At 39.5% G+C, this 16,184-nt stretch overlaps 2 protein-coding genes across 5 annotated transcripts in view; one reads left to right on the top strand and one right to left on the bottom strand.

The window, feature by feature from the left end:
• GSAP (gamma-secretase activating protein) overlaps positions 1–3,292 on the top strand; it is a 114,123-nt gene extending 110,831 nt beyond the window's left edge. For all 3 annotated transcript variants that reach the window (XM_020984511.2, XM_020984510.2, XM_020984509.2), the window contains 2 exons: positions 282–381; positions 2,370–3,292. In XM_020984511.2, the coding sequence (XP_020840170.1) occupies positions 282–381; positions 2,370–2,461 (192 nt within the window). In that variant the 3' untranslated portion in view covers positions 2,462–3,292. The remainder of the gene's footprint in view (positions 1–281; positions 382–2,369) is intronic.
• Positions 3,293–8,463: 5,171 nt separating this feature from the next.
• CCDC146 (coiled-coil domain containing 146) overlaps positions 8,464–16,184 on the bottom strand; it is a 181,950-nt gene continuing 174,229 nt past the window's right edge. For both annotated transcript variants that reach the window (XM_020984512.2, XM_078154531.1), the window contains 2 exons: positions 11,230–11,478; positions 8,464–9,105 (listed from right to left, as the gene is read on the bottom strand). In XM_020984512.2, coding sequence (XP_020840171.1) covers positions 8,902–9,105; positions 11,230–11,478 — 453 coding nt within the window. In that variant the 3' untranslated portion in view covers positions 8,464–8,901. The remainder of the gene's footprint in view (positions 9,106–11,229; positions 11,479–16,184) is intronic.

The raw sequence follows: 16,184 nt of genomic DNA, 5'->3' as shown, positions 1-16,184 counted from the left end.
TGAAGGAAGTAGCCATACTGATGCCTCTTCAAAGTTTAAAGTAAGTCTGCCTGGATCCGAGTTGTCAGTTAAGATATTCACAGAATCCTTAGAGTTTGAACAGCCCCCAAAGGCCCTCGCCTCCTGTGCTTGCTTATAAACCTCTAGGGCTGAGAAACCTTTGGTACCTCCTGGTGCAGCTGATACCACTTTTGCGTAGTTTTCATTGGTTCTAACTACTTGACTTAAAGGGGCGGTTAACCTTCAGAACAAACTAATCTTATGAATGATTTCTTTTTTAGTCTCGAAATTCTACAATGGACAAGTCATCATTCCTTATTGAATTCCTGCCTCTGAATTATTTGATTGAAGTACTGACAGAGCTGGAGACTGCTCGTCAAGGTACTCTTCGTTCTGTATTCAGTTCTACCTGTTTCTGTCTATTTAATGTCCAGGTAGGAAGGCATCATGCTTCTGCTTTGTCCAAAAGCTGAAATCCAAGTTCTATTCTCTATTTAGACACATACAAATCAGAGAATGTTAGACCTTGCAGTGCGCTGAGACATCATCTAGTCAAAGTGTATTTATTTTACAGAAGGAAAAACTCAAGCTCAGAGGATTTCAGTGACTTGCCCCAGGTGGTACAGATTTGCTCCCTCTGCAGGTCATTTAAGCTCTTTGGACCTCAGTTTCCTTATCTGCAAAATTAGGGGGTTGGATTAGATGGCCCTTGAGATCCCTTCTAAATCTGTGGTCCTAAGTCAGAGGCAAAGCCAGAACTGAGCTTGAGTCTCCTGGCTATTTCATGCTCTTTCCCACACAAAGTCTTTGGATGAAGCCTTAACTTTCTTACTACCTCAGTTTCTCCATCTTTAAAACACCTAGATTGGAAGTTATACATGAAGTGCTATTTTATTCTGTGTACATAACCTTTACTAAATAGAGACTAAAATTCTTCTGAAAAGCTTGGCCCCAAAATGCAGAACTTGGTCTAGTTAGTGGAAAGTGTAGATAGGTAGACTTTGGTCCTGTTTCAGAAAAATCATTCTAAACAATTAGAACAATCCGCTAATACATTGTTGGTGGAGTTGTGAAATGATCTAACCATTTTGGAGAACAATTTGGAACTATGCCCAAAGGGCTACAAAAATGTGCATACCCTTTGATCCAGCAATAGCACTTCTAGGGCTATATCCCAAAGAGATCAAACAAATGGGAAAAGGACCCACATGTACAAAAATATACATAGCAGGTCTTTTTGTGGTGGCAAAGAATTGGAAATTGAGAGGATGCCCGTCAATTGGGGAATGGCTGAGCAAGTTGTGGTATATGAATGTAATAGAATACTATTGTGCTATAAGAAATGATGAACAGGCTGACTTCAGAAAAAACCTGGGAAGACTTATATGGTCTGATGCTGAGTGAAGTGAGCAGAACCAAGAGGACTTTGTACATAATAGCAGCCACGTTGTTCAATGACTAGGAATGTTAAACCGAACCCTTCTCAGCATTACGAGGATCTAAGACATCTCCAGAGGCCTCGGGATGGAAAATGCTGTCCATATCCAAAGAAAGAACTATGGAAGTTGAATCGCTCTCACTTATTTTTACCTTCTGTTGAGTTTTGTTTCATCTTTCTGATGGTTCCTCCTATTGGTTTAAATTTTTACTTACAACTTCACTAATGTGAAAATATGTTTAATGGGTATGTAAATGTAAAGCCTATGTCAGATTGTGCGCTGTCTTGGGGAGGGTGGGGGGGAGAAAAAGGGAGAAAAATTTTCAACTCAAAAGCATATGGAAAAAAAAATTTTTAAAAGAAAAATTTTAAAAAAAAGAAAAAAAGGGAAAAAAAACCAATTAGAACAATCCAAGAGCAGAGTAGTTTTTATCACTAAGGAATGAATTCCCCATCTCTTGAGTTCTTCACGTAGAGGCTGGTAGCCATGTTTGAGGATATATTAGAGGGACTTCCTGCTTTCTGCTTGGGTTTTATTTAACATTTGATCTTGTGCAACTTTCCTTTTTCAAGGGGCAGCTAGGTGGCGTGGTGGATAGAGCACTGGCCCTGGATTCAGGAGGACCTGAGTTCAAATCTGGGCTCAGACACATAATGCTTACTAGCTGTGTGACCCTGGGCAAGTCACTTAACCCCATTGCCTAGAAAAAAAAAATTTCCTTTTTCAAAATACCTCATGATTACAATGGTGCCTTGATTAAGAATTTTCTGAATGAGTCCTGCTTGGGTTGGACTAGATAACCCCAGAGAGTGCTCTTCCAACTCTGAAATTCTCTGAGTTGAATTATAACTTACACTAAATGCAAGAGTTGGAAGGCCACATGCCTAAATGCCAGAGGCTCACAATAACCTCCTCCTTTATTTTCTCTAGCTCTGAATCCCTTTGAAGGATGTGACAGTGTGGACACAAAATTTGTAGAGGAAGCAGCACTGAAACAAACCACAATCCTCTTGAACTTATAAAAGAGCTGTGACAACAACTGACCTCCAGGAATTTGCCATCACTATTTCTCATTTTATTAAAAAAAAACACCAACATTTGCAACAGACCTTTGAGCTGTTTTTTAGAAATATTTGCATTAAGGAAAAATTCCCAGATGCTCTACTCATCTAGGTGGTATAGAGCTCAGGGCCTATCACTAAAAGTAAATAATGACTTCCATTTGGGGGAAGGAGAGCCCTTTCCAAGAGGCTGAACATTTCAAGAGGTGCTCAAAAACATTGGCCTAAATTGCTTCAGTTCTTCCCCATCTGAACAGAAGATGAAAGGCATACGTATAGAAAATCAGGACAAGATCTAGGGAACAGGTAAATGACCTTCCGGATACTGTTCGAAGAAGAGCTTCTCCAGCGCCTGTACTGTCTATTTTCTGAAGAAAAAATGGAGGCTTGAGAATAGTTATGTGGTGACTGGATCCAGAATGGCTGGGGGTTTAAAAAATTTTAACTTGGAATAAAATATATTGAAAATATGGAGAATAGGGTAAGAAAAAAACAAATAAGTGACCTTTTTTGTAGATAATATATGATTTTTAAAAAAGGAAAAGTTACACATTTAATATAAAAACTTGGTTTTGAGTTTAGGAATTTTTTCTTTGATTGATTGTATTTAATTAAAGCTGCCTTTCTTTCCAATGTAGAATAATCTGTAATGTTTGTATATTGTACACTTGGAGTTTGTAATTGAAATGATTGCAGAGAGCTTTTATTTAATTTTATACTGTTGACTTTTTTGTAGTGTTCATAAAATGTCTATTTAGACAAATCTTGATATTAAAAGTCCACTGAAACATTTGTCTAGGAGATCCTTGGTGTTTTGTTTGTACTGAATTGTAGCTCTTTTGAAAAAGCCAGGATGTATGACTATCTAAATTATGTTCTCTCTTGGCCTTTGTGTTTCTGTATGACCTTAGTTGTCCAGATCCTTCATTATCGCTCTAGAAATTCCATTTTATTTTTGTGTATTGATTTGTGGGCATTGCCCAAGTCTCTTTCCTAGGGCTCTGCTTTTCTCTACATGCTTTCCCCAGGTAGGACAAAAGTTTTTCACTTTTTTTTTGGTACATTGTGCTCCTTTGACAGTCTGATGAAGCCTATGGAAGCCTTCTCAGAATACTATATTTAAATACTATACTTAAATCAAAATATCTTGGATTATAAGAGGAAATCAATTACATCAAAATGCAGCTGTCAAAATATATTATAAAAAATACAACCACGACCACATTCACAGACTCCATATTAAGAACCCTGCCTTAGGAAATCATACACCGTCTTGGCTTCAGTGATTATCTCTATTCAGATGATTCCCAAATCTATTATTTTTAGCTCTGACTGCTTTTCTTGTTTTCTTTTTTGAGTATTTAATTTTTTCCTAATTATATGTAAAAACAATTTTTAACATTAATTTTCTTTAAATTTTGAGTTCCAAATTCTCTAACCCCCCCCTTTCCTTCCATTCCTTCTCCTTGAGAGAGAATGCAATTTGATATAGGTTATACATGCGCAATTATGCAAAACATATTTCCATATTAGTCATGTTGTGAAAAAAAAGACAAAAAAAAATCCACACAAAAAATAAAGTGAAAAATAGTATGCTTTGATCTGCATTCAGACTCCTATCAGTTCTATCTCTGGAGGTAGATAGAATTTTTTTTATTATAAGTCTTTGGGAATTGTCTTGGATCATTGTATTGCTGAGAACAGCTAAGTCATTCACAGTTGATTGTTGTACAATATTGCTATTACATTGTACAACATTCTCCTGGTTCTGCTCACTTCATTTTGCATCAGTTCACATAAGTATTTACAGGGTTTTCTGAAATCATCCTGTTCATCTGACTGCTTTTCCAAATGCATTATCTCTCCCTCCCAACATTCTATGAACCACCCTCCCCATTTGACCCCTTTATGTCAATTCTCAGTCACTCAAGCTAAAAATGCTTGTTTTCTTTGATTCCTCCCTCTCTCATGTCCTTTTGATTCCTCCTTTCTTTTCCATTCCACTGCCACTATTGTATTTTCATTATGTCATTGTCTTAACCTTATATTTTTGTAATAACTTGCTAACTGGATTCTTGCCCTCAGTCTCTCTCCATTCTAGTCTGTCCTATATACTGATTATAGGTTAAGCTTTCATCCTTTTATTCCCTGCTCAATGTTGTTCCCTGCCACGATGATTCCCTGTTAGCTTGACATTCAGGATCTTCTGTAATCTGACGCAACTGTACCTACCCAGCCTTAGTGTCCACCATTTCCCAACCCAGTTCTTCGCACTAAACAGATGAATCATCTCACTATCCCTTGACAAGGCCATATGCTTCCATTTCTGCCTCTTTGGCCTTATGCAGAAACATCTCATTCATCTCAGTCGAAATGCTATCCATTTAGGCCCATCTGTATCCCTGCCTTATCCATGAAACTTTCCTTGATCACTCAGACCTAGAGAGATTTCATGCACTTCTTCATCTAAACTTGTAGCATGTGTTGTCTGTGCCATTCACTTGGTACTTTATCATCTGGAATCCCTTTAGCAGAGGTCCCCATCAATGTAGTTCAGATAGAAGCTGGGTGACCATTTGTCGGTAGTGATGTAGAAAATAGTCTTGGCCAGGTAAATGATCTGTGAGGTGCCTTCCAACTCTAATAGGCTATTATCCTATAACTTATATGAAACATGGGCTACCCAGTGTTCCAGCAACATTTTAATCATTAATATCTTTGCTGACTCTCTGGATCAATTTGTTGTTGTATTCCTGAAAGATCTCCTTATATTCTTCTTAGGAACTGGAACATGTATTGCAATGTAACCTGGACTTACTCTGGCCTGAATCAAAACCACCAGAACATGAGAAACTCTGGGTAGTCTGCCCATCTGCAAAACCAGGTTTTAGCAGATACAGGAAGCATTAACTTTATTTCTTCAGCATAGCTTATCCTGGAGCAGTGTGCCTTCTATCCCGTTTCCCTGTTGAGTGAAATGTATTTCTGTACCCAGCTGTGTGTGTGTGTGTGTGTGTGTGTGTGTGTGTGTGTGTGTTTGTGTGTATTCTTCCCTCCTTTGAACAGTTTCAACGTTTCTATACATCTTGGATCTTTTCATCAGGAATGCTTAGAAGACCTCTATTTCATTAAAAAAACCATCTCTTCACTCTCTGCCCTTCCCCTTTGTCCCCTCCTCCCTCCCCCCACCCCTCCCCAGATTATAATCAACTTTATTGGATAAGTTATTCTTGGTTTTAAGCCTATATTTTTTGTCTTCTGGAATGTTGTATTCCAAGCTCTCTTCTTCTTTTTAGGGGTAGCTGCTAAATCCTGTGTGATCCTGTGGCTCCTTAGTACTTGAATTCTTTCCTTTCTGGCTGCCTGAATTATTTTTACTTTGACTTGTAAGCTCTGGATTTTGTTTACTAGGAGTTTTCACTTAGGTGTTTCTTTCAGGAGGTGACCAGTAGATTCTATTTCTTCCTTGCCTCTGTTTCTAAGAGAGGTAGATCTTTTTACGTTTGTTTGTTTGTTTGTTTTAATATGTCTAGGCCCTTTTTTCAGTTGTGGATTTCAAACAGTCTAATGATTCTTAAATTGTCTCTCATTGATCTGATTTCCAGGTTTGTTTTGGCTGTGAGATACCTCAAATTTTTTCTATTTTTTTCAGTCTTTGGATTTTGTTTTTTATATGTCTTATTGTTTTATGGGGTGATTAACTTTAATTCGGTCCACTGTAATGTTCAAGGAGTTTGTTGTTGGGTTAAGGTTTGGTATCTGTTGTATCAAGTCACTAATTCTAGTTCCAGTTCTTTCTTCTACAATTTTTTTTTCCCAATTTTTTCTTCTGGTGGAAAATTCCTTTTACAAAATTGTTTTTAAATTTGTAAAAAACAAAACAAAAAAACCCTCTAGCGTCATTTCTTCTAGGAATTCTAGTTAAATTTTGTACAGCCTGTGTTCTCTTTGGGGACTTTTCCTATGTTTAGAAGTTGTTTTCTTTTGGGTTTGCATCTTGAGTATCCCCGTCACCATAACAGCTCTTTGTAGAAAGATTCTTCTTTGGATTGTTCATTCTTCCAGCCACCTTCTGACTTTAGTCTTTAGGTAAAGGCCGGGCTCTGTGCCCTTCTGAAGAAAATGTCTCGACTGAGCTTGTGTACGCTTGGGTCCTGCTGGTTTCTCGGGAATGTTGTTGTATCGTTCCATGAACTCAGAGACAGATCAGGATGGGATCCTGTAAGCTTCGAGTGCTCCCCTAACAGTCTTGGATTCCTGCCCTGGTTATTCCCTTGCAGGATTCCAGGTTGTAGGCTAGAACTGAGACCTCTAGTCCAATTTATTCCTGGATTTAGAGCCACACAGCAACTACTTGCTTCTGAACTTGCTCCTTATTCAGTACACTGCCTAAGGCCTACAGCTCCTCAGCTAGGTTCCCTCTCATCAGTCTGTGCTGCATCCATGCCCAGAAACTGGGTAGTGAGCAACAGAGCTGCCAGTGGGTACCTACCTGTTCCTTCAGCTTGAACAAGGTCAGGCACCTCTGTGTGGGTGTGGGATCTCTTCTTACCCTGATGCACATCCTCAGCACTCCATCCATCTCTGCGCTGGAATGCTTTGTGTGCAACTGCATCTGGCTAAAACCTGTCCCCAGAGTATGTGGATTTATCTGTCTTCCTAGGCCAGCCTGGTGAGTCACTCATTGTGACTTTTTATTGGATTTTCTGGACAGGACTCAGTCTGATACATTTTCTAGATCTTTGTGGAGCAGTTGTGTGGGAGAATCTGGTTCCACTTCCTGCTACTCCACCATCTTGATTTTTCCCTACTTTTCCTGATTTCTAGGTATACACTTATGGCTTGAAGCTTCTATTCCAACCCACTTTTCTACACGTCTCACTCAGTTCATTGGATCTTGGTGTTCTGAAGAAACTCCTTATTTCTGCCCTGGCTCAGACTCCCATTTACATTCTTACTTGCCTCCTAATTTGCACTCTGCTCCATTGTTGAGTTTTGGTGTTTTGGGTTTTTTTTTGGATGGGAATTTTCCCTCAGGGTAAATGATTACCCTAATCATTGCCATGTGTTGGCTCTGTATTGGAGAATCAACATGGAATGTCCTCATCCCACTTGCTTCCCTCCTCAAGAAAACTTCCCTAGTCTATAAAATGAAGTACTTAGTCTAGATAATCTCTGAGGTCCTTTCCAACTGTCAATATGGCATCCTATGACTCATGAGCTGAAAAAGATCTCTCCCTCTCCTGAGCCTTAATATTGCTTTGGATCTTGTGCATTGGTCACATTCTATTTTGTGTTATAGTTAGATTTATATACATATATGTTTATATATATATATATATATATTATATATATATGTATATGTATGTATGTATGTATGTATGTATGTATGTATGTATGTATGTATCTTATCTCTTCTAATAGAGTTTCTAGTAGTATATCTCTACTGTTACTACCCTTTGAAAGAAGGAACTATCCTATGTATCTGTGTATCTCCCTTGAGGCCTAGCACAGTGCTTTGCACACAGTAGGCACTTTATAAGCATCCATTGAATTTATTAAAATTATGAAAGCATCTGGCACCAGAATGCGGGAACTTGTCCAAATAGCCATTTAGTTTTTGGGTTTTTTTTTGTACAGGGACCAAAAAGAGGGACAGAAGTGCTTTTTTAAAAACCTTTCACATATGAAAAATTTGGATTTATAAAACAGATACATTTCAAAGAGATTGTTTTTGTTGTAGAAAGATTCTTGACTTTGCCAAAGGATTTATTATAATATTCCTTACATATCATGCTTTCCTACTGATTTTAAAATGATTTAAATTAACCTAAATAGTATTTACCTATCAAGTCTTAGGAATAAACTACATACTTTTACATTGTTTAAAATACAAATATTTAGTTTCACCTCCCCACTAACTATACTGATACACATTTCCCCAAAGAACAAGTATAGTACTGTTTAATTTATATATTTTTAATTTTAAAAAATATACCATACTAGATTCAATTTATTTGATTTTCTTTGGAAAAAATGCTGATTTTTCTCTCTGATTCTAGCTGTAGGATCATGTTTGAAGACAGACTTAACCTAAACAGTGGTCAGCATACAAATTGGAAAATAATAACTAAATGATCAAAATACTTTGTCAAAATTTTAGCTGCAATTCTAAATTCTATAGAGATGGCAAATTAAGTACATCTGTGGTTTTTGGATAGTAATAGGCTTCCTTTGTAGGACCTAAAATGAGTGAATTGTGTGTCCTTGTTCCTATTTGCCCAGTATTGTGAAAGACCCACTGACTTATTTTGCTCATAGTTTCCTAGCTGTGGGATTAATGGAAGCCTGCTTGAAGTCATTAGGAAATTTAGCCTTACGGCCATTTCTTGTTCACATATTCAGATTTCAATTGGTTTTATAGTAGGCTTTCTTATGTGCCTCATATTGGAACCAGGCTCAGATGGCTTGAATGGAGGAGCTCGGCCATAAGGCCTGGGTAGGGGCAATGTGGCTTCTGCATCTGGGATGTAGGCATTCGGGCGCTGAATCGCTGTTGTGTAAACCCCAGAAGGCAACATGTTGTTTTTCTCTTCCAAGGCAATCTGCAAAGAAAGATTTTCTTTAGTTTGCAAAAAAAGATAGCAAGTCACATTCATTTGGACCAGATGAGATTGCAAGCTGCTTGAAGACAGGGACTGTCTTTTGCTTCTTTTTGTATCCCCAGCACTTAGCCTGGCACATAGTAGATGCTTAACAAATTTTGTTGATTAAATATTTATTGATAGCTACAGCATGAAGGCAGAGACCTTGATTCAAATTCTACTGTCATTTTCAAGCTGGTTGACTTTAGACAGGTCACTTCTCAGAGCCTCAATTTCCTCATCTATGGAATGAGGATTGGACTAAATGGTCCATTAGATTCCTTCCAGCTCTAAATATGTGCTCCTATGATATTTCTTTTGGCTAAGGTAAATACAATGAGGGGAGGGACTAAAGGCCAGTAGTGGGTTCTAATGGAGAGGCTGTATGGGGCAGGAACACGGAGGATGGAAAAAGAAAATGTCGGCATATAAAACTTTTACCTTAAATGATGAAAAAAAAAACCCACCCAAACTTTAATGCTGTGATAGCATAACTTTGTTGCCCGCACAGTACAATGTTACTGTGATTCTGTTTCTTAGGAAATTGGTCAATGGCCCCCAAACTCTTTTTCCATCATCTTCCATTCCCTATATCGCTCTTCTACCAACAAACAAATTAGCAGAAATACAACCCACGTGAGAAAGGAAGAGCTTTCATGAAGCTCAGGTAACAAGGAAACACAAGGGATGATATAATGGAGGTGAGGAAAACCCAGTAAAGTGTTTCTGCACCCAGGGCCACTCAGCAAATCCTCTAGATGAAGGAGCAGAGTTGGCCGGGATTCATATACACCTGCGATGGAAAGAAGACCCTTTGTGAGGAGAGGAGGTCATATTGCCCTCAGCCCCCAACAACTTCACAGTTCCTTTCACAGACTCTAAGGCAAGGCTTCTTCACTTTTTGTTTGTATATCATGGATCCCCTTTGACAATCTAGTGAAATCTATGGATCCCTTCTCGGAATACTGCTTTTAAACACATAAAATAAAATACATAGGATTACAAAGCAAACTAAAAATATTGAAATACAGTTATCAAAATACTTTAAAAAACAGTTCCTAGATCTCAGGTCTAGAATCTCTAGAGTCTAATGGCTCCTAATTGTCAACTGTAAAGTACTTTTCCATTTTGAAAGATAATCTCCCTTTTATCACTGATTGATCATTTGGAGTTCTCACACTTGGAAGGTATCCTTTACAGACTGAGCTGTGGTTTACTTCCTGGTACTCAGATCTTTCCCATGTCTTTTTGGGATTCTGCTTCCTGGCTGTCCACCTAACACAGACCATTGAATAGAATAGATGGTCTCAGGAAATATTTGCTGAATAAGTGAATGAATGAAAAGCAGGTTGGACCTTGTGTTATTATTTTTCAATGGATAGAAGCTGGGCCAAAATATACTGATATATTAGACTCCTCCAGCCTAAGTCAGCATATTCTCTGCAACTTGTAGGTTAAGTGGCTTGCCTCAGGTCACATAGCCAATAGGTGCCAGAGGCATGATTTGAACCCAAGTCTCCTTTGGTCTGAGGCTAGCTCTCTATTCACTATGCTTCTTTCATTATGCCTATAGTAGTGACAAAACTTCTAAAAGTAATGGTAAATTCCACTTTAACTCAAGACAGCTCAAAATCAAAGAGAGCCCGTGATCTGATGATCAGCAAGCAAACAAAAAGTAGTGTGTAGAGTCTGGGGAGTGTAGATACACATCTTTAATCATAAAGTCTTCAAGTCGTAATCATTAGTATATGCCAAGCCTGTCGAATGATTCAAGGGGAGTTTCACTCCAGGCCTAGGCCTAGCAACACTTCCATCTTCTTAGCAAAAAGACATTTCTAGCCGCCACTGTCAACCATAAATATTGCTTCAGTGCCTGCAGGCTATAATGGCATGATAGCTGAGTCCTAGTTCCATAGTGGCGTCAATTCTGATAGTACCTTTAAGCTTATGAACTGCTCTGTCTTGGAACTTGAAGTCACCAGAGGACTGATACTGAAGGGAGAAGGGTGACCTCCCATGGCTCCTGGCCCTTCCCGTGCCTTTTAACATAGGTATCACAAATGCAGTCCTAGATTACAGACTTACCATTGTCCTTTCTGCTACAGCTAACTGATGCATGTCTTCATCTCGCAGCACCTTCAGCCAGTCTTCCTCAATTTCTTTGGGGAGTGGCAGCCCTTGTTCTAGCCTTTCATTGCAGCTTGTTAGGAACTCTCGTTTATCCCTGATTTCCTTCTGTAGTTCAAGAGTGATAGCTTGCTTCATGGACAGCTCGGCCACAAGAGCCATCATTTTGTGGGTAGAGTCTTTTATTTTCTTCTGATACTCATTCATCTGGAATTAAAGGCACAGAAACTTAAGGGATGCGTAGACCTGTCTTTAACAGACCCACAAAAAAGGAATTGACGGAAAAACCATCAAGGGTTGACTCATGGGATGATTCATGGGTTTGACCAACGGTTCTGCCGTTAAAAGTTGTCTCCAACATCTATTTATATTAAAAAGCCAACACCATAAGCACCTGGGAGGACAAAGAGGCGTCTGAGAAGTCATGCAGTTCAGTGCAGCAGGAGGGCATTAAGTTAACTGGGCAGTATTCTGAAACACAAGAACCTGTCAGCAGGAAAGGCTGCAGGGTTTGCTCTGACTGAAGAGCAAAGGAGTTGGTAGACAGCTACTAGTTTTCTCATGGCTAAAAGGCAGCTCTGATCAGAGGTAGGGGGATCAGCTAAAATTCGTAGCATTTCAGAGCTGGAAGGAACCTTAGACATTGTCCAGTCTAGTTGTTTCATTTACAGGGGAAGAAAGTGAGGCTCAGAGGTTGTGATTTACCCAAGGAGACACAACTTAGAATGACTTTAATCCCTTTTAGCCCTCCAATTCTGAGTTACATACAGGCCAGTAGAGGTTTGAAGGGATCCCAAATTTTTGATTCCTCATATCTAGTTCTGCACTTTTATTGATCTGCACAACTTATTGTTAATTATCCAAGAATGTAATACCTAGAAGAGTAAAAACTGTATTACAGAGTAATGGTTTACTTAGCTAAACTAGAACATGCTCAAGCTCTGAGGGAATTTTATTTAAAATGGAAACAAATAAAATCATGGCCTTAATGCATCCTCCCAGGGCACTACTAAGTATGTGCAAGAGAAGGAAAAATTTGTTAGTAAAATTTGATAGGGAGGAGAACTTTTTAAAAATGCTTTTTCACTCAGTTGAGCTGCTCAGTTGAGATAACCTTGCAGATAGGCTTCCTGAGGTGATTTGCTTCCAGCAAGTAAAGACATTTGGACAAAGAGGCTCAGCTGGTGCCAGGTATTTCTCTGAGCATAACGCCCTGTAGCTCCTGTTCCATTGGCTGTACACATCCCAGGGTGGTTCGGTCACAGCACTGTAGTCAGCCCTATAGTCCTCAGACAAGGGACAAAGTGGGTGCTGGAAACCGATTCAGAAGGAATGGTATTTGTCCCATGAGTGTCCCCATTACAGTCTGATCCTACCTTCTACACTGTAGGAGGCCTTTCTCAATCTCTCTCTCGCTTTTAAAAATTTTATTTATCTTTTATTTTCACATTACCTTCCTATGAGAAAGAGACAGAAGAGAGAGAGAGAGAGACGCAGTCCCTGTGAAGTTTATTACCTTCCCTCCGTTGGTTGTTCCCTACTTAGCCTCTGTTTGAACATAGTTATCTGCAGTGTTGTCTTCCCCATCTCCCAAGTCCAGAGCTTTTCACTGTCTCTCATGCCGAGAATTCTCTTCCTTCAGGTCTCAGCTGAAGTACAGCCTTCCAAGGGCGGCCTTTGCCAATCTTGCTTGCTCTTAATGCCTTCCATCTAAGGTTAGCTCCAGTTTAGCCTACATATACCTCTCTCCTGCATAGTTGTTTACATGTTCCTTGCCCCTTTAGCCTGTGAGCTCCTGAAAACAACACTGCTTTTTGCCCTTCTTCTAGGGCTTACAGTGCCTGGCACGTAGTGGGTACTCAGTGACTGCTTTGTGTATTGGAATGACTTGTCCTCCCCTCCATTCCAACTTCTGCTCTCCTCAATTCATCCACCACACAGATTTTTAACTGGCCTTCCTAAAATCCAAGTCTGACCATGGCACTACTTTGCCCAAGAAGACTCACTATTACAAGATACCAACTCCTCTCTTTGATATTTAAAGCTTTTCACAGTCTGCCTCCAGCCTTCCTTTTCAGGCTGATTGCAATTTTTTCTTTCTCATATACTTTGAGCTCCACCCAAACTGGCCTATTTATTGGCCCTAGTGTGCAGTATCCCATTTGCCACCTCTATTCCTTTCCATAGGTTATCTATTCCCACGTACTTATAATATCCAATCTCCTTCTTTGTACCTTTCCGAGAACCATTTGTTTTCTTCAAGGCTTAGCAAAAGTGTCACCTCCTTCAGGAAGCCTTTCCTGATTGTTCCAGCTATTGGCAACCCCACCCCTGCTCCTTCCATCACTGCATCTTAGACTGTATTTACTTATCTGTAAACACCTTGTACCCCACTAGTGGACCGTTAGCTCCTTGAAGGCAGAAACTGTCTCACTATTGTATCTGTATCCCCAGTGACCCAGTGCCTTCCTCTAATGAAGCATATCACATCCTGTGTACACCTTCCTACCCTGTGGGACTTTTTGGTCATGTCATTCCAGTCCACCCAGCATTCTGGAGACCTTCCCTAGATTAGGGCTTCTTAAACTTTTTCTACTTGTGACTCCTTTTTGCCTGAGAAATATTTACGTGACCCCGGGCATATAGGTATATAAAATACATAAACAAATCAAATACTTCCTGATAATAAATAATAAATAAATTTATTTTAAAACAATTCTTTGGTATACATATAATTTTACCATTTATTAAAGATGAAAGCAAATTTGCATACTAATGAGATGGATGTGCTTGTTTATTTTTACTTAAAGAATTAAATCTTGGTGGAATATTCAATATTGCAGAATATAGAGCATCTTCAACATTTTTCAGAGTTGAATGATACTTTGATTTTATAATTGTCAATGCTGAGAATGCCACATCGCATAAATGCATGGTACAAAATGGCAGAAGTATGTGAAAGCCATTTCAGAAATTGTTGGGAGGCAGCTAGGTGACACAGTGGATAGAGCACTGGCCCTGGAGTCAGCAGGACCTGAGTTCAAATCTGGTCTCAGACCAGATACTTGACATTTACTAGCTATGTGACCCTGGGTAAGTCACTTAACCTCAATTGTGTTACAAAAAAAAAAATTGTTGGAAATTCTGTCCTAATCCCAAGCTAAAATTCATTTAACGATTGTGTATGTACAGTAACAACACTGCAATTCATAACATACAACAGTCTTGAATCTGAGCTGAGGTGTTTCTAGCAGTGTTCGTTGGCATCGCATGGTGTGATGGCATGCGCAGTGCAAAGTGTGCACGTTGTGTGTTCAGAACCAAGGCTGCAGTGAAGTTGTGCGATGCAACACGGGCAAGTGCTGCCAGAAACACTTAGAATCATTACATGCTTGATTTTGAACTAATTTTTGGTCACCAAGCATTCTTTTTTACTTTTACTGCTGCCAAATTTTTCATGGCCCCCACATCCAGTTACATGATTCCATATGAGGGTCACGATATCCTGATATAGTGTGGATAAGCAATAGAACGAGCGGACTACATTCTTACTACATCTTACACCTCTAGGAAGATATCCTGTAGGTCAGTTTCTCCTGCACAGTTCATCCTTGTTTTTCTCCTATTGCCCATTCATACCTACACCATAGGTCTTTTGAGTAACCAGTGACTTCAGTTCTTTGAAGGCTGTGGTAACAGCACTCTTGTTCTGGCTAGAATGCTAAACAATCAGTAATTACTTCTGTTGAAGATAGATATTCATAACAAGGTAGGAAAGTTAGGAATGTGGAACTGGGGTAGAAGTCGTTTGTTCTGGCCCTTGGATTAATTCATGTGCTAATCAGAGAGTATCTTGGGAACTGAGGGAAACATCGTCATCTCAATCCCTACACAGCTATCGTGGTGCTTTATTGGCTGGATTCCCCAAAACAGGTTTTAGGAATGCAAATTGTTGATTAGATATTTAGTAGAAGTTAACAGATATTTTCTAACCCCAAATCAGATAGCCGACTTGGGCTAGATCAGTACCAGGAGAAAAATGGTTAAAATAATCGACTTCATCTCAGCCTGGGTCATTCTGCTGGCTCATGTTGACTGTATGGGCAGAAGATCTCAGACCCCATAGCTACGCATTAAGAATGCTGTAGCTCTCCCTAAGCGCAGCTAGGTGGCGCAGTAGATAAAGTACCAGGCCTGAAGTCAGGAAGACTCAGCTTGCCCAGCTCAAATCTGGCCTCGGACACTTACTAGTTGTGTGACCCTAAGCAAATCACTTAACCCCGTTTGCCTCAGTTTCCTCATCTGTAAAGTGAGCTGGAGAAGGAAATGGCAAACTACTCCAGTATCTTTGCCAAGAAAACCCCAGTGAGGTCACAAAGAATCAGATACAACTGAAATGACTGAATTAAAACAAAAGTCCTCCCTTGTCAGGGAAAGGCTTGCTAGTTGATGTGCTCATCTACTTTTCCAGTCACATTTTATATTACTCCATTTTGTACACTCCTATTCTAGTCAAACTGGCCAACTGCAGCTACTACATCCAAGCTCCTGATTCTGTGCATTCTCTTCTCAGAGTCCTTAGCATCCAGTGCCACTTTCTACATGAGGCCTTCACTGATTTACCCCCCACCCTCCGCCACACACATAACTTTTAATTTTCTCTCCTTAAAATTGCACTGTATAACTGTATATACTTATTATGTACTTATCTGCAGTGGTACATTGAAAAATATTTAACAATCAGCTCTCTAGGGGGAAAAAAATTACCAAACACATCCATGACACACTTTTAAATCAGCTTTATTGGGGCAGCTAGGTGGCACAGTAGATAGAGCTCTGGCCTTGGAGTCAGGAGGACCTAAGTTCAAATCTGGCCTCAGACACATGACACTTACTAGCTGTGTGATCCTGGG

The sequence above is a fragment of the Phascolarctos cinereus genome, unplaced genomic scaffold (genome assembly GCF_003287225.1).
Source record: "Phascolarctos cinereus isolate Bilbo 61053 unplaced genomic scaffold, phaCin_HiC Scaffold_1;HRSCAF=81, whole genome shotgun sequence".
In the NCBI taxonomy this organism is placed as follows: Eukaryota; Metazoa; Chordata; class Mammalia; order Diprotodontia; family Phascolarctidae; genus Phascolarctos; species Phascolarctos cinereus.
The sequence above is the reverse complement of the archived record's forward strand: the minus strand, read 5'-3'. Positions and strand labels throughout refer to the sequence as shown.